The sequence below is a fragment of the Equus quagga genome, chromosome 14, assembly GCF_021613505.1.
Source record: "Equus quagga isolate Etosha38 chromosome 14, UCLA_HA_Equagga_1.0, whole genome shotgun sequence".
In the NCBI taxonomy this organism is placed as follows: domain Eukaryota; kingdom Metazoa; phylum Chordata; class Mammalia; order Perissodactyla; family Equidae; genus Equus; species Equus quagga.
The window spans coordinates 87335430-87357476 of record NC_060280.1 but is presented as its reverse complement, the minus strand read 5'-3'; the positions used below and the strand labels follow the sequence as shown (position 1 = coordinate 87357476).

The following is a 22047-nucleotide window of genomic DNA, read 5'->3' as shown; positions in this document are numbered from 1 at the left end:
AGCCTTGTTACATTGGCTTCTTTACTTAATAATAGACTTTTAAGGTCCCTTCATGTGTTTTCATGGCTTGATTGATACCTCACTTCTTTTTATCATTGGACGGTGTTTCATTGTTTGGATGCACCACTGATTGACTGTTCGATACTTGAAGGACATGTTGTTGCAAATTCTAACTCTTGCCAATTATGAGTAAAGTGCTTCTAAACATCCTTATGGGGCCAGTCCAGTGGCGCAGCAGGTAAGTTCACACGGTCTGGGGTTCGCTTGTTCAGATCCTGGGTGCAGACGTGGCACCGCTTGGCAAGCCATGCTGTGGCAGGTGTCCCAAATATAAAGTAGAGGAAGATGGGCATGGATGTTAGCTCAGGGCCAGGCTTCCCCAGCAGAAAGAGGAGGATTGGAATTTTTTAACTCACAGCTAATCTTCCTGGAAACAAACAAACCAACAAAACACATTCTTATGTAGGTTTTGTGCTAACATAAGGTTTCAACTCATTTGGCAAAATACCACGGAGCGTGATTGCTGGCTGTTACTCTATGTAGTGACAGTGTATTTTATTCTGAAAGGAGGTTCCTGTCTTCCAGTGTGGGTGTTCCAAATCCCGTTTCCACCCGCGATGAGCTAGGATTCCCTGTGGCTTTGGATCTTCACCGATATTTGCTGTTTGGAATATTTTGAATTTTACCCTTTTAATAAGTGTTTTGTGATCCCCATTGTTGTTTTCGCAGTTTCCTAATGACATTTCATGTGGAACATGTTTCATATTGCTTATTTCCCATCTAGATCTGTTCTTCAGTGAGCTGTCTGCAGATCTTTTGCCCATTTCTTAATTGCTTGTTTTTCCTCTGTTACGGTTTAAGACTTCTTTGCATATTTCAGATACCCGTCATTTATCCAACAGTATTTTACACAGATTTTCTCTTACTCTGAATTGTGTTGATCTTCTCTTTACACCATCTTTCTCAGAGTAGGAGTTTTTCCTTTTAATTAAGTAAAATTTCTCGTTTTCTTTTGTGGACCTTGCCTTTTGGTTTTCTATGTGAAAATTCATCAGCAAAGACAACGTCATCCAGATTTTCTTCTGTGTCCTCTTGTAGGAGTTTATTCCTTTGGCATTTTACATTCAGATGTGTGGTGTGTTTTGACTTTGTTCTCATGAAAAGTGTGAGGCCTGTGACTACATTTGTTTTGTGTGTGTGTATTTGCACGGGCATATCCATTATTTCTACCACTGTTTGTTTAAAATACGTTCTTTTTCATTGGAATCTCCTTTCCTTCTTTGTCAAGGCTCCGTTGACTCTATTCATGTGGGTCTAGAAGGAAAGCAGTTAACTCACACATCCTGCAAACTTGCTATGCTCTCATTAATGCCAGGAGTCATTTCTGTCATTGTGAATTCTTCCAGTTGTTGCATGGAAACAATCATTATCATATGCAACAAATGCCATGAATTTAGCTACAGGATTTGTGAAGATGTTCTTTCTCAAGAAGTGGAGGGGCTGACCTGGTGGCGCAGCGGTTAAGTTTGCATGTTCCGCTTCTGCAGCCCGGGGTTCCCCATTTTGGATCCCGGGTGCAGACATGGCACTGCTTCACGAGCCATCCTGTGGTAGGCATCCCACATACAAAGTGGAGGAAGATGGGCACATATGTTAGGTCAGGGCAGTCTGCCTTAGCAAAAGAGCAGGATTCGCAGCAAATGTTAAATCAGGGCTGATCTTCCTCAAAAAAAAAAAAAAGTTTCCCTCTATTACTAGTGTATCATAAATGGATGTTGCATTTTATCAAGTCTTATTTTATATTCCTTTCCCCTCCTTTCCTTTCTGATACTGGTGATTTCTGTCTTCCCTCTTCTCTTTGTTATGTTGACTAGATATTTATCAACTTTATTGGTCTTGTGAAACAAGCAGCTTATTTCTTTTCATTTTCTCCATTGATTTTGCACAATGATGTTCATTTCCTTCCTAATTTTTTTTTTTTTTTGAGGAAGATTAGCCCTGAGCTTACTACTGCCAATCCTCTTTTTGCTGAGGAAGACTGGCCTTGAGCTAACATCTGTGCCCATCTTCCTGTACTTTATGCATGGGACGCCTACCACAGCATGGCACAGATGAGCATTGTGTACAGTAGAAAGCGAGTTTGTGATGATCATAACATAGAATAAATGGTTGGAGATAATAGAATCCCATGTTACCTTCGTAGAATTGGCGTATAGATACCCAGTGCTATCAGCCTTATGCATCCTGCCCTATACACATTTATGGTGTTTTAGGACTCATTGGCCATTGAGGACGTGGCTGTGAACTTCACCCCAGAGGAGTGGGCTTTACTGGATCCTTCACAGAAGAAACTCTACAGAGATGTGATGTGGGAAACCTTCAGGCACCTGGCCTCAGTAGGTAAGAACGAGGACATTCCTTCACTGCATCAATGAGAGAACAAGTGCTGCTTGCCCATCAAGAGTGTTCTAAGGGCCTGGCCTGGTGGCGAGGTGGTTAAGTTCGCACATTCTACTTCGGTGGCCTGGGGTTCACCAGTTCAGATCCCAGGTGTGGAGATTCCACCGCTTGGCAAGTCATGCTGAGGTAGACGTCCCACTTACAAAGTAGAGGGAGATGGGCTCGGATGTTAGCTGAGGCCCAGTCTTCCTCAGCAAAAAGAGGAGGATTGACAGCACTTGTTAGCTGAGGGCTAATCTTCCTCACAAAAGACAAAAAGAGTGTTGTGAGATGTAGAAGGTGGAAAGAGCAGGTTACTAAATACAGTAGACATGGCCATAGATTATCAAATACTTAGAATCTACAACTGTTTTCTATAATTTCTAATATTTGGAATAAACTTTCTGGGTCTGCGTTTCAGGAATAACGTGGGAAGATCATGATATTAAAGATCAGTGCAAAGACAAGGGGACAAAACTACGGTGAGTGACACAGTAGAAATCTCTGTCTCATGTATGATTACTTGTACGTTAAGAAATTTTTTTTAAAACAGAGAAAACAAATAATGCTTGCTTCAAATTTAGATATTCTTAGAACATTTTCACCAAGTATACTTTCTGAAATGTGATGTAGAGGTTCACTTTTTGCACTTAGAAATAGTATTAGTGAACCCTGTCTATGAATATCACTGTTTGGATAATAACAAGGGTGAAGTCCTCTTGCAGAAAATTCAGTATATTTCATTTCAGAGAATTCAGAGAAGGAAGAAAACATGAACATTCCCTATAAATCATAATAAACGTAAAATCCTTAATATAGAAATGACTAACAATGTGCTTCTCGTTTGTACAGAAAGCATATGGTAGGGAGACTCTGTCAAAGTGAAGGGGGTGGTCAGTGTGGAGAAAACTTCAGCCTTCTTCCAAATCTCAGACGGAACAAGCAAACTACAGGAGCTAAACCATGGGGATGCAGCTCATGTGGAAGAGTCTTCACACATCATTCATTGCTGAAAATGCACATTAGACATCACACTGAACATAAAACATATGACTGTCAAAAATATGAAGAGAAGCCATATAAATGTCAGGAATGTGGGAAAGACTTCACTTATCTCACTTTACTTCAAACACATGAAATAACTCACACTGGAGAGAGACCCTATGAATGTAAAAAATGTGGTGAAGCGTTTACTTCTTACAGTTCTCTTCGAATACATGGAAGAATTCATACTGGAGAGAAACGCTTTGAATGTAAGAAATGCAGTAAAGCGTTTACTTCCTCCAGTTGTCTTCAAATACATGTAAGAACTCATGCTGGAGAGAAGCCCTTTAAATGTAACATATGTGGTAAAGCCTTCATTTCTACCATTTGTCTCTCAACACATGGAAGAACTCACACTGGAGGGAAACCCTACAATTGTAAAAAAGGCGGTAAATCATTCAGTTTTTCCAGTTCTCTTCAAAGACATGGAAGAAGTCATACTGAAGAGAAACCCTACACATGTAAAAAATGCGATAAAGCATTCACTTCTTCAAGTTCTCTTCGAATACATGAAAGAAATCACACTGGAGAGAAGCTGTTTAAATGTAAAATATGTGGTAAAGCCTTCATTTCTACCTTTTGTCTCTCATCACATGGAAGAACTCACACTGGAGGGAAAGCTTACAAATGTAAAAAATGTGGTAAAGCCTTTACTTCTTCCAGTTATCTTCGAGTACATGGAAGAATTCATACTGGAGAGAAACCCTATGAATGTAAGAAATGCAGTAAAGCATTCACTTCTTCCACCTATCTTCGAATACATGAACGAACTCACACTGGAGAAAAGCCATTTAAATGTAAAATATGTGGTAAAGACTTCATTTCTACGCTTTGTCTCTCAAGACATGGAAGAACTCACACTGCAGGGAAACCCTACGAATGTGAAAAATGTGGTAAATCATTCTCTTCTTCCCGTTCTCTTCGACTCCATGAAAGAACTCACACTGGAGAGAAACCCTTTCAATGTGAAATATGTGGTAAAGCGTTCAGTTATACCAGTTATCTTTCAAGACATAAAAGAACTCACACAGGAGCAAAACCCTACAAATGTGAAAAATGCAGTAAAGCATTCACTTCTTCCAGGTATCTTCAAATACATGGAAGAATTCATACTGGAGAGAAACCCTATGAATGTAAAAGGTGCAGTAAAGCGTTCACTTTTTCCGGTTGTCTTCGAATACATGAACGAACTCACACTGGCGAAAAGCCCTTTAAATGTAAAATATGTGGTAAAGCCTTCATTTCTACCAATTGTCTCTCAACACATGAAAGAACTCACACTGGAGGGAAACACTACAAATGTGAAAAATGTGGTAAAGCATTCACTTCTTCCAGTTATCTTCAAATTCATGGAAGATTTCATACTGGAGAGAAACCCTATGAATGTAAAACATGCAATATAGCATTCACTTCTTCCATTTATCTTCAAAGACATGAAAGAACTCACACCGGAGAGAAACCCTTTCAATGTGAAATATGTGGTAAAGCGTTCAGTTATACCAGTTATCTTTCGAAACATAAAAGAACCCATACTGCAGAGAAACCCTATGAATGTAAAAGATGCGGTAAAGCATTCACTTCTTCCAGTTATCTTCCAATACATGAAAGAACTCACACTGGAGAGAAACCATTTGAATGTAAACAGTGCAGTAAAGCATTCACTTTTTCCAAATCTCTTCGAGTCCATGAAAGAACTCACACTGCAGAGAAACGCTCTGAAAGTAAAATATGCAATAAAGTCTTCACTGCTTCCAGTTCTCTTCAGGTCCATGAAAGAAGTCACAGTGGAGAGAAAGCCTCATGAATGTCAGGAAAGTGAGACAGGCTTTACTTCTCATGCAGCCTTTTGAGGATATGCACAAATGCACACGAGAGGATAATCCATGTAGACATAAACAAGTTGGGAAAGACTTTTGTCATCCCAGTTCTTCCTGAAGGCATGAAAGGACTCACTTGATAAAAACGTCTTGAATGTAAACAGCATGAGAAAGACTTCAATTGGCCTACATCCTTCTATGTGAAACTCCCACCAAAAAGAAATGTAAATGTAAGTCATGTGAGAAAGCTTCATGGAAATTAATTTGTATATGAGGTTGTGGAAAACTTTCAACATGAAAGAGTTGTTGTAAAATAAATAGATTGTATCTATCAAGCCTTTCTTAAAGTGCCACATTGGACTGTGCATTTCTATTAATTTACTTCAGAAATGAATATTGAGGGGCTGGTCCCGTGGCCGAGTGGTTAAGTTCGCGTGCTCTGCTGCAGGCGGCCCATTGTTCCATTGGTTTGAATCCTGGGCACGGATATGGCACTGCTCATCAAACCACGCTGAGGCAGCCTCCCCCATGCCACAACAGGGCGGCCCACAAGCAAGAATATACAACTATCTACCAGGGGGCTCTGGGGACAGAAAGGAAAAAGTAAAATCTTTGAAAAAAATATATTAAAAAAAGAAATGAATATTGAGGTGAGATGAGTCTGCTAGTCATCCTTCATAAATAGTAAATAAGATTCATAGGTAGTGCTTTTCCCTTAAATCAGTTAATAATATTTTATCTTTAGTTTTTTTTTAACAATGTTTTAATTGTTCTATGTTAGAGGGCTACTGAAAAGTGGCACTTTGTATTTGTTGTGATTTTCTTACTGGCCTTGTATTAGAGTTCCTGCATGTGCCTAATTCATTGTACACATTGTCCATGTTTTAGAGAAAGCTCCTTTTTGGGGATGGTGGGTGGAGGAGCCTGTTTTTATTTTCTGTACTATTAAACAGTTCGAAAAAAATTTGTGTGGCAAGTTTATCCAAGAGTGTACTTCCTGTGAATTCTGTGCTAGTGAGCACATTTTCCTGCTTCACATGGCATCTCCAATGGGACATAAAAAGAACACCCTGTGAGTTTGTTTCTCTGCTTCCTGTGCAGCGGCTGCCTTCACCCAGCTCTTCCGTGTGAGAACAATCACCTTTCTCACATGGAGAAGACTCTGTGTTTCCTGTTACTTGTAGGTTGAATGCATTCTGTCGATATGTTCTCACTAACCTTTGAGTGTACGTCAATAAGACTGACCATCAGTTTGGGAAATGAGCACTTCTCTAGTTGTTTCATTGATGTATTTTATCAACTGATCCAGTCCATTCTATGTTAATAAATATTAGTGTGGATTTCATTTTTACAGAGTATTAATGTCCATTTTTGATCATGGATTTTCAGATATATTTTGTAATGTCCTTCATTTCATCATTATCCATTTTGAGTCAATTTTATCATGTGCAGAGCAATTCAGGGATTTCTTCCCCAGGCAAACTATTTCTTATTGTTTGACAGTTACAGTTATTGTCATGAAAAGAATTCCTCATTAATTTTTAAGCCAAAAGTTAACAATCAGGTTTTTTTTCAGTGCCCTCTTCCAGTGACCTGCAGGATTGCGCCTGCAGTCAGAGAGGGGTGTCAGGAATTCTAGTAAGAATGACCACAGACCTAAAGCACCTTGAGGTGTAGCGGTAACGGTGCTCAAAGGACTTCTCACAAGATTCTGGCCTGTGTTTGTGGGTTGGACTGCTATTCAAGGAGGCAGATTATTTTCTGTCTTCAGTGATGTGAAGAGGTAAACTTAATTCTATCTTTTGTAAACTTTTTGCTTTGTGAACCGAATCATTGTTTTCTCGAAGGCAAAAACAATAGATTGAAGGAAAGTTAACGTTTAAGAAGTTGCAGTCCGTCATTTTAGTAAGAACAAGGACAAGAGTCATTTTTAGGATTTGGGCTTTTATCCTTTATCATTTTTACCTCTATGGTCACAAAATACTGTTAGTTTTGTCTTGGAAACTGTGTACTTTTAATGACCAAGCTATCAGACCCTTTTCTCTTCAGCAGGGTAAGACTGGCCTTGCAGTGGATGCAGCCAGCTCCTGGTCCTCTGGAACAGCTTTGCCTTTCCTACTTATAGTCAAAACACCAATGTATTTCCTATGGTGTATTGCACACTCTTTACTATGAAGTATCTCATTTAAATAGATAAATTCTCTTTTTGGTATCCTACATAACATTTTCAATATGTCCTTTAGACTCAGCTGAGGCCTTTTAGTTTAGGGATATTGTGAGACAGTGCAAACCCAGCCAGGGAAATAGGACCATTGTGCCACTCTGAAGCCTTTCCTTCTCCGAGACTGTGTTCTTTCTGGTACCGTTTCAGCATCCACCACAAGCCATGCAGCGTGGAGCCCAGGTAGCTGATCACAGGTTTCCTTTCCATATGCTTAGATGTACGGCACATGAAGTGGAAACTTGGGGAGAAGGAGTAACAGCTTCAAGGTTTAAAACAGCAAGGGGAACAGAATGTTTCCCCTTTTTTTAGTGTAAACTTATGAATTGGAGGGGTTTCATTCCAATGGACACCACAGAATTGTTCTTTTGAGGTGATGGGTTGTTTTTCATCTTTTGGTGGCAGTATTCCTATACATTTGTGAAAACTCATGAGACCACCTGAAGAATATTTTATGTATCTTTAGATATGTATTATGTATGATTACTGGAAAATGAATAGTACAATTGCTTTCACGTGATAGAAGAGTGTGAAGGTCTCCTGAACCTGCATTTTAATCTGTTCAGATCTTTCCACCACTGTGGGGTCCTTCTCAGGAAGGTTGCAGGACTGACAACAAGAACTCAGTCCTCAACAGGCCTGTTTTGCAACCCTGTCGTCATTATGAAAACACCCCCTTGGGTTGCACCTGCCCTTAGCTCATACACATAACAGGAGTGACGTGAAAGTGCTCCCAGACTCTGTCTTTGAGTGTAAATCAGGTTCATTGACAGGTCTTTGGAAATACCACGGTCTAAAACATGAAAGTGTATCCCAAGCAGAAGCTGCCTGGGACATCCTTATTCACGTGCAGCATCATCAGATCTCACTGCCATCCATAGACCATCTCCAGCTCTTCATTTCCCCACTCAAGCCTACTCTGTGTCTGCTCACTTGGAAAAATCTTTAGAAATCCACACATGTCCCACTCTGTACATTTTCTCTGAGGCAACAGGAGGGCGCTGTGAGCTGAGAAGGTGACAGAAGCAGTGGTAGAAACCATGCCATGAGCACATTCTCTCAGCCACAGTGACACAGCCATCTCAAATTTATCATATGTGCTTGCTTGCTTATTCACACGATACTTAGAGATTGACTTATGTTGAATTGAGAAACAAAAGCTCTGGAATGTTTGAAATAACATTGCATTAGTGTCCCCCTCGCCACAGTCCTTCTCAAAGATGCCTTAGCAGCCTCTCACTGATCATCAAAGCATCTCTAAACCCCCATGGTGGACATAAATTACCCAAGGCATTATTGTACCAGAAATATTCTCTTCACAGGGTGCTGCACACAATTAGAGAAACCACTGCTGGCAACTGACATAGTCTTTATGTAAATGGAGTCCCTTCCAGGGCCTCAGTGGAGGATGCTCCAAGCCAGCTTCCCCTTTGGCTTCGGTCCTGAATGCAGGACCCCCCAGGCTTTCTAGTCAAAAGCCTCCTTATCAAAGAGATGGGTATTTACAGCATGGAGCCAAACATTGCTGCTCTGGAATATCCCATGAGCAGTCAGGAATGTTCCGTTCTCTGATGTAATCAATTCTGAGGAGATCGTTCTCAGTTTAGACATAGTGACCACTTTGAGAGTCACTGAGGAGCACATGGGTGACCAGGGTGTTCATAAACTTTATGGACAGTGTGCACCACCACACCGGACAGAGTCCACTGCAGAGATGCTGCCTTTTGTTGCTAAATCAGACAAGCCGTCCTTGATCAAAGAATGCACTGAAGCCTCAGAGTGATCAAACGGCAGTCATGTTAGCAGTACCCACTTTCTTGGCCCAGTATCCAACCCGTCTGTACATTTTTACAGATCCTGGGCCGTTACCCATGATCTAGCTGTTGGTCCCACCATTAGCACCATCTCCTTATCCAAGGTTTCCCTCTATGTCTTAGAGAATTCTGGGGATATCTTGCCTCGCAGATATCCAACTACAAATCTGGCCACTCCTTACTCTGCCCTTATGAAACCTCAGTCTGCAGAGGCTGATTTTTATTGCTGGGGGTGATGAATTGACTTAAATTTCTGAGACAAATATCAACGCCTCAGACCAGATGGCATTAACCTTTACCTTATGGTCCCACATAATGTGAAACCACTTACCGACCTCTAACTTAAGAGTCTAGGCAGAATTCAAGTGATTTCCCTCCTCTGCTGTGGTTAACCCAGTGATGGACCAGTGAAGCTGATGTGAAAAAGCAAGTCACTGGTAATATCATCAATGGTCACACCTTCCAGGATGAGGAAGGGATCAGTACAGCTGATGGCAAGTAGACCTGGTAGGCCAGTCCCCCCATCCCCGGGGCTCCTTGCTGTGCTCAGACCATGGTAGAACTTGATATGGACAAATCACTCATGCCATCGTACATTAGCTTGCTGAAGCCAAAATGCAGGGACTTGCCAAGGTGTTCCAGATTTATTGATATTATCAGCTCAATTCTGAAGAGGAAGTACTGGGCTCTCGAAAAAGTTGTTCAGTGGACATTTAACCTCTTGTACCACCACAGGCTACCCCCTTCCTGGAATGGTCTAATGGCCTCCTCAGGCCAATTTGCTTTCTTCTCAATGGGCCTTCCTGCTGTTGGAGGCATTGATTAGACTCAGTCCCAGTCTTCGGGGCTCATTGCTTTGCTGTCATTGTCAGGCTCACTGGCACCTGATAGTTAGGGACCTTTCCCTGCTGGACATTCCTGACAGAATGGTCACTCCTACAGGTCTCTGGTTCATTGTAACAGTGCACCCTGTCCACCACTGTCGTATCCCACTGCCAAGTCTTCCCCTCACATCACCTGTGGACTGTGTGCCCTGCGTGTCGATACTTCATTTGGGGCACCTCCTTCAAATCCCCTCTGGCTCATCACATACAGATGTGCTGTTTTCCTACCATTTCCACTCATGTGCTCATTGTCATGGGAGTCACTGGTAGTGACCCGGTAGCACATGAAGTCATTCATCAAACATCCTTCCTGCCAATCAAGGAATGTCCCAAACACTCAAAATTTGTGTAGGAGACAGCTAGTGTTTGAGATGTCTCCCTGAAGGAAAACCCCCTGGCAGCCGTGGTAGGTGCTGATTGGTTGGCTTTGAAGTATTTATTATGCATCCAGGCAGAGCTCTCTTCGTCTTAAGAGGGCTGCCTGTGGTATGTGGGGAGGAATGTGGCAGGATTAACACAACAATGAGACAACAGATTAAACTAATATCACTTAAATATTTGAACAGGAACCCTTACATGTTTCTAGATCCCTCCACACATTTGGATGACTCGATTCAAATGGTTTTTCGAGGCTTTGTCACCTCAAACATAGTATGTTTGCACTTTTCACATAGCTGTTAATATTCAAATCAAATTTATTTGAATAGTGGCATCATGCAGTCAACCAGCCTCAGGATTGAACACTAATAAAGACACTGACCTCATTTTGGACATTTGACTCTCAATCAGCTGTATACGCCTGCTCACCCTGTTAGGATCACAATGGTAAACAACTTATGAAGGTTGACATGTGCCCCTTTGCCATTTGTGTCTGCAGATGGGAGGCTCAGACCTGTAAAGCCTGAAGCCTCTAAACCTACACTTGTTAAATGGCCAGCCTGTGGTCCTTTGCACAAGCCACATGAACAAGCTTCCCTTCGCCCTACTATCTGTAGAAAGCATTTTGGAGTAATAAACTTTTTTTTTTTTTTAAAGATTTTATTTTTTTCCTTTTTCTCCCCAAAGCCCCCCGGTACATAGTTGTATATTCTTTGTTGTGGGTCCTTCTAGTTGTGGCATGTGGGCCGCCGCCGCAGCGTGGCTCGATGAGCAGTGCCATGTCCGCGCCCAGGATTCGAACCAACGAAACACTGGGCCGCCTGCAGCGGAGCGTGCGAACCTAACCACTCGGCCACGGGGCCAGCCCCTGGAGTAATAAACTTTTGTATTAACTTAATGCGTGTGGCAACATAGTCCTGACGTCTGGTCTGAAGGTAGAGTATTAATCCTGCCCCTAAAATGGCAATGATGAAACAGAAGGTAACTCATGGAAAATGTCATTGTCATAATGCACAGGAGGTCAGTGTAGGGAGTTCTTAAAAGATGAGAATAAGAAATCCAAATGCAGAGATCCCTACATGATAAGATTTTTACATGTACTGGTGAGAAAAGAAAAACTTTGGAACCACCCACATGGCTTTAGCAGTAGATACAGTAAATGAAAATGGTGTAGTTTCCCAAGGGAAAATACAGAGCAACAGAAGTGAATGGATGATTTGTTTTCTGATATGAAGAGTCTGAGTGGTGATTCTCATCTTCACAAGAAAAAAACTGACGAACCTGAAAAGCAGCACCTCTTCCTAGATCCATCAGTGACTTGAGATGACATGGCAACCAATGACCTCAAAATGAGAGACAGGTGAATATAGAGGATTACCACTTACTGGGAGGAGAAGTGACTGCAACCAGCCACCTCTAGGAACACAGAAACTTTTAGGGATGAATTTGCCAACGTGTGGACTAGTCTGAGAGTCCAAAACATTCATGCCTCCGTTCTTAGGAAACTCCCCCAAATTCATTGTTTTTTCCTGTGCTATAGGGCCACTTTTGGAAAAGAAAGACAGTCCTCTAAATACCCGTCTGTTGAACTGTTAGAATCAAAGTAAACAAAGCTACACCTAAATAATAAAGGTGTTCACTTCAATTGTGCTGGCAGAGGAACAACGCATAAAGAATCATGATAAATCATAACATGGTGTCACAAAAAGAAAAGGACAATTCTCCAGACACTAAAGAAATTCTCAGAAAGTTGTGATGTATCTGATAGAGAATTCACAATAGCTGTCATGAGGAAACTCAAAGAGCTACAAGAAAACTCAGAGAGACAGTTCAGTGAGGTCAGGTACATAATTAATGATCGGGAATACTTTACCAAAGAGATTGAAACTCTAAAGAAAGAATGAGGGCCGGCCCGGTGGCCCAGCAGTTGAGTTCACATGTTCTGCTTCTCGGCGGCCGAGGGTTTGCAGGTTCGGATCTTTGGTGCGTACATGGCGTGCTTGGCACACCATGCTGTGGTAGGCGGCCCACATATAAATTACAGGCAGATGGGCACGGATGTTAGCTCAGGACCAGGCTTCCTCAGGAAAAAAGAAGACTGGCAGTAGTTAGCTCACGACTAATCTTCCTCACAAAATATAAATAAATAAATATTAATTAAAATCAAATTCTGGAGCTGAAGAACTCAACAAATGAGATGAAGAATGTAAGAAAAATCATTGGAAATAGAGTAGACCATATGGAAGAGAGAATTCAAAAGCTCAGGGGTGGGCACACTGGCACAATGGTGAAGCTGCACATTCTGCTTCGGCGGCCCAGAGTTTGCTGGTTTGGATCCTGGGTGCAGACATGGCAGTACTTGGCAAGCCATGTTGTGGTAGCCGTCCCACGTATAAAATAGAGGAAGATGGGCATGGATATTAACTCAGGGCCAGTCTTTCTCAGCAAAAAGTGGAGGATTGGTGCCAGATGTTAGCTCTAGGCTAATCTTCCTAAAAAAAAAAAATCAAAGGTAGAAATCTAGAAATGATTCATGTGAAAAAGGAGAGAGAACTAAGATTGTTTTAAACATGAAGAAACTCTATATGAGAACTGACTGCTAGAAAAGGCAACATAAGGGTAGTGGGAATTCCAAAAGGAGAAAATGGGGAGAAGCGAGCAGAGAACTTATTTAAGGAAAGAATAGCCGAGAACTTCCCAAATCTGTGGAATGAAGTAGACATACAAGTCCACAAGGCTGAGACTCCCTAGTTATCTCAATGCAAAATGGCCTTCTCCAAGACACATTCTATTAAAACTGTCAAAAGTCAGTGATAAAGAATTTAAAAGCCAGCAAAGAAAAAAAGCCAGTAACCTACTAAGGTATCCCAATTAGACCATCAGAAGATTTCTCAGCAGAAACTCTGCAGGCCAGGAGAGAGTGCAATGACATATTCAAAATATTGAAAGATAAAACGGCTAGCCAAGAATACTCTATCCAGCCAAGTTATCCTTCAGCTATGAGGGAGAAATAAAGGCTTTCCCAGACAAAGAAAACCTAAGGAAGTTCACCACCACTAGACCTGCCTTACAAGAAATGTTGAAGGGAGCTCTTCCACCTGAAGTGGAAAAGCAAAATCACTCAAAACTTTGAGTAAGGTGATAAATAGAACCAGAAAATTGCACAGGTATTTCAGAATAGGGTGTGAAACACTTAATTATAAAGATTAAAGGATAAAAAATAATTAAAAATGTCTATAGCTACTTCAATTTGGTAATGAACTCACAACGTAAATTGGGATAATTTGTGACAAGAAAACATAAAAGGGAAGCAGGAAAAGCATGGAAACAGTATAGGCAAATGAAGGTAAACTATTAGCAGAAAAGTCTATTTTGTCTATGACATGTTTTATACAAATCTCATGGTAACTAGAAAACAAAAATTTAGAGCAGAGGAACAAAGCATTAAAAAAGAGGAAACTGAGAAAAACGTCATTGGAAACCACAAAGTAAAATGGCAGACAGAAACACAAGGGAAAAGAAAAAATGGAGATATAGAGCAATTAGAAAACAAAAGACAGAATGGCACCGGTAAGTCCTCCCAGGTCAATAATCAGCCTAAATGTAAATGGATTGACATCACCAGTCAAAAGGTCCAGAGTGGCCACGTGGAGTAAAAGACATGACCCAACTCTCCGCTGCCTCCAGGACACTCAGCTCAGCTCTAAAGACAAACACAGGCTCAAAGTGAAGGGGCAGAAGAGGAGCCTCCAGGCAAATGGCAGCCGAAAGAAAGGGGGTGTGGCCATGCTGACGTCAGACAAATAGACTCCAACCCAAAACAGTAACAACAGAGATGGACATTATATAGTGATAAAGGGGCTAACCCATCAGGAAGACAACAGTTAATAATCTATGTGCACCCAACACGGGAACACTCAAATATATACAGCACCCATTAGCAGCTCTCATGGGAGAAATTGACAGCAACGTGATAATAGTAGGGGATTTTAACCCCCCACTTACATAAAGGATCTCATTTTACGGCCCTTGTAACCCAACACTGGGCTCTCCAACAGGGCATCCAGTGGAACTTTCATCTCCCCTATGAGGCAGAGGTCTCTGGTGTTTCTGAATGCCACCGTGGTCTTGGAAAATCCTGGCTCATTAAGTTTCCAGGAGGTAAACAGACTCCTAAATGGGCTTCCTTGCTGCCAGGGGTGCTCATCACTTTAAACTCTAGGCCACACGGCCATCATTCTGACACCAACTGGTCTGCCCCAGCCATGCTGCGGATGATTGTCATGGGGGAACCTGACGCCTTCATCTTATGGGACAATATTCTGTCGAAACAATTTTGAGTCCCCTTACACATTGAAAATGTCAAGCGTCTTTTCTTTTTTTTGGTCAGGAAGATTGGCCCTGAGCTAACATCTGTTGCCAATCTTCCTTTATTTTATGTGGGATGCCACCACAGTACGGCTTCATGAGCAGTGTGTAGGTCCATGCCCAGGATCTGAAACAGAGAACCCCAGGCCATTGAAGCAGAGCTTGCACACTTAACCACTATGCCTTTGTGCTGGCCGAAAAATGTCAGTCATTTTGTCTTCCAATATTCATTGGCAGCCCAATCAGGGACAGCTGGTAAGCTATGACCCCTGGTCATATACAGTCCTGGCCCATTAGAAGAACACAGACCCACTATGCTGCTGCTGGGCCATACTTCCCCACTTGGTCTGCAAATACCAGCTGAAAGTCCAGTGTTTAGTGGCTTTAGTGGCGGCTCATTTCTCCTAACCATCCCTCCCCACAGGAAGTGGCAATAATTGTATCCAGACCCAGTGAAGGAATGGTGTGGGTCACTAAAAGGGAGAAGAGGCACTCAGGTCGGTTAACAGCAGCAACACTAGGAGATGACAGCATGGCAATATGGTCACAACATGTGGCCCTACCCGACTTTGCCACCCATGAGCTCCTGACTCGCAACAGCCCCATAATCTTCACACAGGGCAGCCGTGGGCAGAGAAAAAAGCATAAAATGTGACTGCTCACTGCTGGACTTCTTCTGTGCCTTTGTGCCATCTGGGCCATGGGCTTCTCCTCCACCCCAGAGAGGCAACCCTGGAAAGCTGTTGGAACCACACAGCCCTCACCCGTGACTGCAACCCTGGATGGGGGCACGGTGCAGCCCGAGAGGGAAGTCAACCCTAGAGGGGCTGCACCCCAAATGCCACCAGGTGTGCTACTAGCCAGGTGACTCAAGCACTCTACCTTGAATGGGACTAATGGCACCAGTGCCTAAATGTCACCAACCCTCCTCTATTTATGTGCCCTACTCAGTGGAAGCCATTTGTAACTCATGATACTCAGCACCTCTCCGCCAGCAGACTAACTCCCTATGAGCTATTTCTTCTATCTTCACCAAATGTCACTCTTACTAATTGCCATTCCCTCAGTCCTGCCACTTCCCTCCCTTTGCCTTTTGATGAAACATCTCATGAGTTTCTGACTTTGACAAACCAATTATTGTTCCCCAGGCTGGATTTATAAGAACGCTCACTTGAAAATGCTGATGTAGTTTGCTTTCCTGATGAGTCTTCTCTAAAAGATGAAAATATCAAATATAAGGTAGGATATGCAACTCTGTCTTCAATAGAAACAATAGAAGCTGGTGCTTCACCAACACCTACCTCTGAACTTATGGCCCTAGCCTGAGCCTGTTATCCAGCCAAAGGGAAAACTGCTAATATCTGTGCTGACAGCAGATGTGCCTTTGGAGCAGCTCATGATTTCGGCATGCTTTGGAAACAAAGAGGATTCCTAACCTCTACAGGTCAGTAAATAAAAAATAGCTCCTTTGTGTTCAATCTTGTAGATGTCATTCAGAGAACAAGGCCTTCAGCAGTAACAAAGCTTCCTGGACATTCTAAGGCAAATGTGGAGGAAAGTAAAGGTAATCATTTTGCTGATTCGGCTGCAAAAAAGTGTGGCTCTTCAAGATTACAAACTTCTCTCTGGATTTGCCCTATAACCAAAATTTTCGTTCATTGTGTGAGAGATTTAAAAAATGAATCCATGGAAGGCCTTCATTTGGCTACTAGACAGGAAAAGAGGAAATGGACAGAACAAGGTTGCACGTTTCAAGGGAAGAAAAATTTATGGTCTGGTCCTAGTGGCCGTCCTGTCCTTTCTGATCACCTCCAGGAATCTATTCTAAGCTTTGTTCATGATTTAATCCCTTGGGATACTGATAAGATGGTGCTTTGAGGAACACAATATTAGGGAACCAATACATAAATCGGCTTCAAGGGTTTATCAAAGATCCACATATGTCCCAAACAGAACCCTGGAGAGCCCATCCACAGTGCCATGGGCCATTTCCTTGACTTTCTGGGCCCTTCGAACATGGCCGTTGGACTTCATCCGACCATCAGCATCTCCAGGGTGTGAATATGCTTTAGTAATGGTCTGCGTATTTTCCACTGGACTGAAGCATTCCCATGCTGCAGGGCACCAGGTCACACTGTGGGTAAAATTCTCCTAGAAAACATTGTACCTACCTGCAGTGTCCCCTCAGAGCCTCACAGCAATCATGGACCTCATTTTACAGGTCAAACCCTGCAATCCATATGTAAAATCTGGCTCGTTCTACAAGATTTTCATTGTGCCTGTCGTCTTCCATCCTCTGGTCTCAGTGAAAGAACTAATGGGATCCTAAAAACTGAATGGGCCAAACTCCTAGAATCTGTTCATCTCCCATGGCTGAAAGCCTTGCCTTTGGTATTACGGAACCTTAGATCTACAGCTTTTGGAAGCACGAGCTTTCCCCATTTGAAATCACTACAGGATGACCTATGAGATTAGATCAAGGACTGTACGAGCCTGTCCACCTTAAGGGAACCATTCTGACCTACTGCAAGGAGCTCAGAAGGCTCTTAAGGATAGTACTTCCCTAGGAGAGCAATCCTTTCCCAGGGCGCTCCTGGGAGACAAAGATGGACGTCACCACAAGCTTCAGCCAGGAGACTTTGTTTCCTGCAAGACAACTTCACAAGAATGTCCTACAAGCTTGGTGCAAAGGGCCATACCAGGTACTGTCGACCACTCCTTGTGCAGGAAACTACAGGATATTGACTCCTGGATTCATGTTTCTCATAAAGGCACCCTCACCTGACTGCACGTCTCCACCCACTGGAGATCTTAAATTAAAAATGTCTCCTGGGGGCTGGCCCCGAGGCTGGGTGGCTAAGTTCGTGTGCTCTGCTTCAGCAGACCAGGGTTTCACCGGTTTGGCTCTTGGGTGTGGACAACTCAGCCTTCTACTTTCACCTACACAGTACAACTTTTTTCCTTAAACAGGAAGATTGTCCCTGCTTTTCTCTAACTCCTTTCAAGGAATGCTCAAATGCCTCTAAAAATGCTCCACCCATGCCCATCCACGAAGTCCCACGTACGTACATGTGGCTCTACCACAAATGTCATCAGAGAGGCCATAGTTACTCCTGATTAATCAATGATGATGTGCAACTCCTCTCTGCAGGGTCTTGTTCCAGAGGACTGATGACATTGTAGACAGTTTAGAGAATGATACTTTTCCCATACGCACAAACAAGACAGATCGTTAGCTCACACTGCTGCCACCTTCTTTGCCTGCAGATGAATCCTTGAATATTTGACCCTTGCCTGGTGTTCTTTGCCCCTTCAGGATGTATTTTGATATGTGGATATGATAGAAAACCATAGGCATATGCCTGGCTACAGAGCTGGCAAATGGGTGGTACCTGTCTCCTAGGCCGATTAACCACTGCTTTGACTAGACTTAAAGTGATCTCTCGACAAACTGATTCCACCCAGAAAACCCAAAAGCAAAGGGCCCTCTCCATCACAGAGGACCGTCCTGATGAAGCTCCCCCTGAATCCGAGGATAATACTTGTGGTCTCAGTCAAGGCTGTGACCTTCCTGCTGCTTATTCAGGACGTATTGGGCGTTATTTCCTTAGGGGACTCTTTTCTTGGTTGGAAGATGGCACATTCCATTCCAACTGGACCTGATGATGAGGAATCTTACCAGAACTGTCAGTGCAGCTGCTCCCTCTACTGCAAATCAATAAGAGCACCACGGAGCCCTCAGGTGCTCCAGCTTGAGCAGTCCTGGACAGGAGGACAGCCGTGGACTCTCTCCTTGCTGCCCAAGGAGGAGTCTGTGCTCCTGCCGACAGCTCCCGTTGCACCTGCATGAATAATTCTCAACCCATTGAATTAGACACTGAAGCTTGTCCAGCTCGCTAAATCTCTGAACGGCCACTCTGATTTTACTCCAAGCTGGTTGAATTTACACTTTCCTGACGTTCTTAGGTGGCTTCCTTCTGGGCTGGGGGCTATCCTTGGGTCTAGGCTACAAATTCTTTTGCTGATTATAATCCTAATTTCTTCGCTTTTTGTCATTTTTTTTTCTTCTTTATCTCCCCAAACCCCCCCGTACATAGTTGTATATCTTCGTTGTGGGTCCTTGTAGTTGTGGCATGTGGGACGCTGCCTCAACGTGACCTGAGGAGCAGTGCCGTGTCCACGCCCAGGATCCGAACCCTGGGCCGACGCAGCGGAGCGCGTAAACTTAACCACTCGGCCACTGGGCCGGCCCCTCTTTTTGTCATTTTTAAACTGTTCATTGCGAGTATTTCTCAGTGTTGCATGGGTTCCCAAAACATCAAGGTCATGGTTGCTCAGAGACTTGAGACTATTCAAAAGACCTCTCCAGTGAGGAACATTGAGAACAAGACCATTATCGACATCTGCGGACTAGAACATGATGCCTAAACCTCGTTACCTGGCCGCCTACTTCTTGCTCTAATGTGGTCTAGAGCTTTGATTAAGTTACTCCCATGAGAGACCTCAGTTTCCCCCCTACATGAGAACTCACTTCCCAAGAATGAGCCTTCGAGGCAAAGAGGGAGACTCCTAAACATACGACAACAAAGAGGAGAGCCACGATGCTTTCTGCCAAAATGTCTCAAAAGGAAGAAACATAGATGAGGATACTGAAATGGAGTGAGATATCTCAGGACTTCGAAAATGGAGCTGGAAGGCTGCTAAGCGAGGCTTACGCACGTGCACAGGCAAGTGGCGACCGAACCTTTGAACTTCACCTGACCACTCAAGCTATATCCTGGAACAATTTCTCTTCCAGAAATGAACACGCTGCTTAGGAACAACTTAAGGATCATTCACCTACTGGCGTGTCCGCTTGCTCCTTGCCAGCACTGGTCATTAATTGTTCCAGACGCCTGATGGAAGCTTGTGGGTTTGCCTTTATAACCCGCTGCTGCCTCCTTTGTCCGCTTCAGTTTCTACTCACATTTGAGCTTCGACTCACATCTGTGCCTCCCAAATGGCAATTCCCAGGGCTCCAAATAAACCTCTTGCTTTTCCTGCAGTTCGTGCCTTTTATTAATTGACGCCACCAATGTCCTGGGAGCATAACTTCCTTGACTAATTCATCCTGCAAAATTTTCTCCTTTTTAGAAATAATTTCTGATGCTGCCGTTTCATATCTGTCCTGAGTTTTGGAAGCCTCCTCCCAGCCGTCTGAGTCCCTGGTTCTTTCCAGAAAACATACTCAGTGTGCGGTGTAGGGTGTATGTTCCCTAAATACGCAAATCTACTCCTATTTGCCTTTCATCTTATGCTCCACTTTGTCGAGTGTCGTCTGATTTGATCTTATCACAATGTGCCAACCAAGATGGTTATTTGGAAAGTAATTAAGAGGTTTGTGTTGATGGCTCACTGGGTGTCATCTACAAGTGAAATCTCTGTGCTAGGACCCTCCAGGTGTTTGGGGACAGTAGAAAGCCTCTCTGAGCTCATGTTAGGAGCTGAGGGCGCAGTGCAGTGGACAGGTAGCCGCCAGAGGTCCTCCTGATTGTCTCATGGCACCTCAGGAACTTCTTATATTACAGCCACCTCATGAGCTGGAACAAGGGCAGTTGGCAGCCAAGTCTTAGCTCACCACTCCCAAGGTCTCGCCTCAGTTCCACGTGCAGGGACTGAGACAGTGTCCCGACGTTTCCAACAGTCTCACCCAGCGCCTGTTAACCCTCATCAGCAGGTACTGGGGGCGGGGTTCCTGGTGTTGCATCCTGTTCTTCCTGGGCAGCCCTGTCAGTGGAGCTGAGTGACAAGGTGCCAGGTGCTCTCGGGGCGGTGGTCTGGGAGGGAGTCTCCCCCAACATGAGCTGGGGGAGCTGAGGATGGATTGTTCTTGGTTCAAGTGCCAGACTCTCATGTTTCTTACAAAACTTCATAGATTTTCTTGAGTAAATGTTCTTCATTTGCTGTTTGCCTTTGGGACCATTTCCAGTGGCTTGAAATGCTTGTTATTAAGTAATTTTCACCAGCTTTATTGAGGAGTGGGTCAGCAGAGCTTCTGTCACGGTCACGCCACCCTAATGCATTTAGGATGAAGCCCATTCCAGGAAATACTCACCAGTTTCAAGTAGGAAGGAAGCAGAAGCTCTAACATCACTTGTGAACAAAATTGAGAGAGAGATTTTTATGCTTTGCAAAAAGGCATCGAACACTTCATAAAAATTACTGTTTGGAGGGTTATACAACAATAAATGGCTTCCCACCTAAAATGAATCACTCATTTGGCATATATTTATTAAAAATAAAGTCTGGTGTTAGAGTTTCTCAGGAAAACAACCAATATGATCTCTTATGTGCATGTGTGCTTATGTATATATGTCTGTTTTCTTTTTATTTAAGACAGTGACTGGGGGCAGCCCCAGGGCCGACTGGTTAAGTTCGTGAGGTGCGTGTTGGCGGCCAAGGGTTTCACTGGTTCTGATCCTGGGCACGGACATGGCACCACTCATCAGGCCATGCTGAGGTGGCATGCCACGTGCTACAATGAGAAGGACTCACAACTGAAAAATATACAAGTGTGTACCGGGGGTGCTTTGGGGAGATAATGAAAAATAAAATCTTAAAAAAAAAAAAGAAAGTGACTCATGTGATTATGGAGACAAGGTCATGTTAAAAATCTGCAGTCTGGCTGAGCAGGCTGGAAACCCAGGGGAAGAATTGTAGTTCAAGTCCCAGGGCAGTCTAGGGGCAGAGTTTCTACTTGTTCAGGGCAAGTCTGTCTTTTCTTTTAGTTATGCTTTTTGGTGAGGAAGATGGGTCCTGAGCTAACATCTCTTGCCAATCTTCCTGTTTTTTTCTCCCCAAAGTCTCAGTACATAGTTGTATATCTAGTTGTAAGTCATTCTAGTTCTTCTGTGTGGGACGCTGCCACAGCACGGCCTGATGAGTGCTGTGTCGGTCCGTGCCCAGAATCCAAACCGATGAACCCTGGACTGCCAGAGCACAATGTGCGACCTTAACCTCTCAGCCATGGGGCCACCCACAAAGTGTGTCTTTGTTCTATTAAGAACTGCAATCGAGAGGCTGGCCTGGTTGCGCAGCGGTTA

General features: G+C 43.4%; 1 protein-coding gene across 3 annotated transcripts in view; it reads left to right on the top strand.

Annotated features, from left to right (window-relative positions):
• The window catches only part of LOC124252038 (zinc finger protein 14-like), a 30101-nt gene extending 24253 nt beyond the window's left edge, over positions 1-5848 (top strand). For 2 of the 3 annotated variants that reach the window (XM_046685135.1, XM_046685137.1), the window contains exons 2-4: positions 2274-2400; positions 2861-2921; positions 3292-5848. In XM_046685135.1, coding sequence (XP_046541091.1) covers positions 2274-2400; positions 2861-2921; positions 3292-5287 — 2184 coding nt within the window. In that variant the 3' untranslated portion in view covers positions 5288-5848. The remainder of the gene's footprint in view (positions 1-2273; positions 2401-2860; positions 2922-3291) is intronic. The other variant, XM_046685136.1, reaches the window with a different exon arrangement.
• Positions 5849-22047: the final 16199 nt, after the last annotated feature.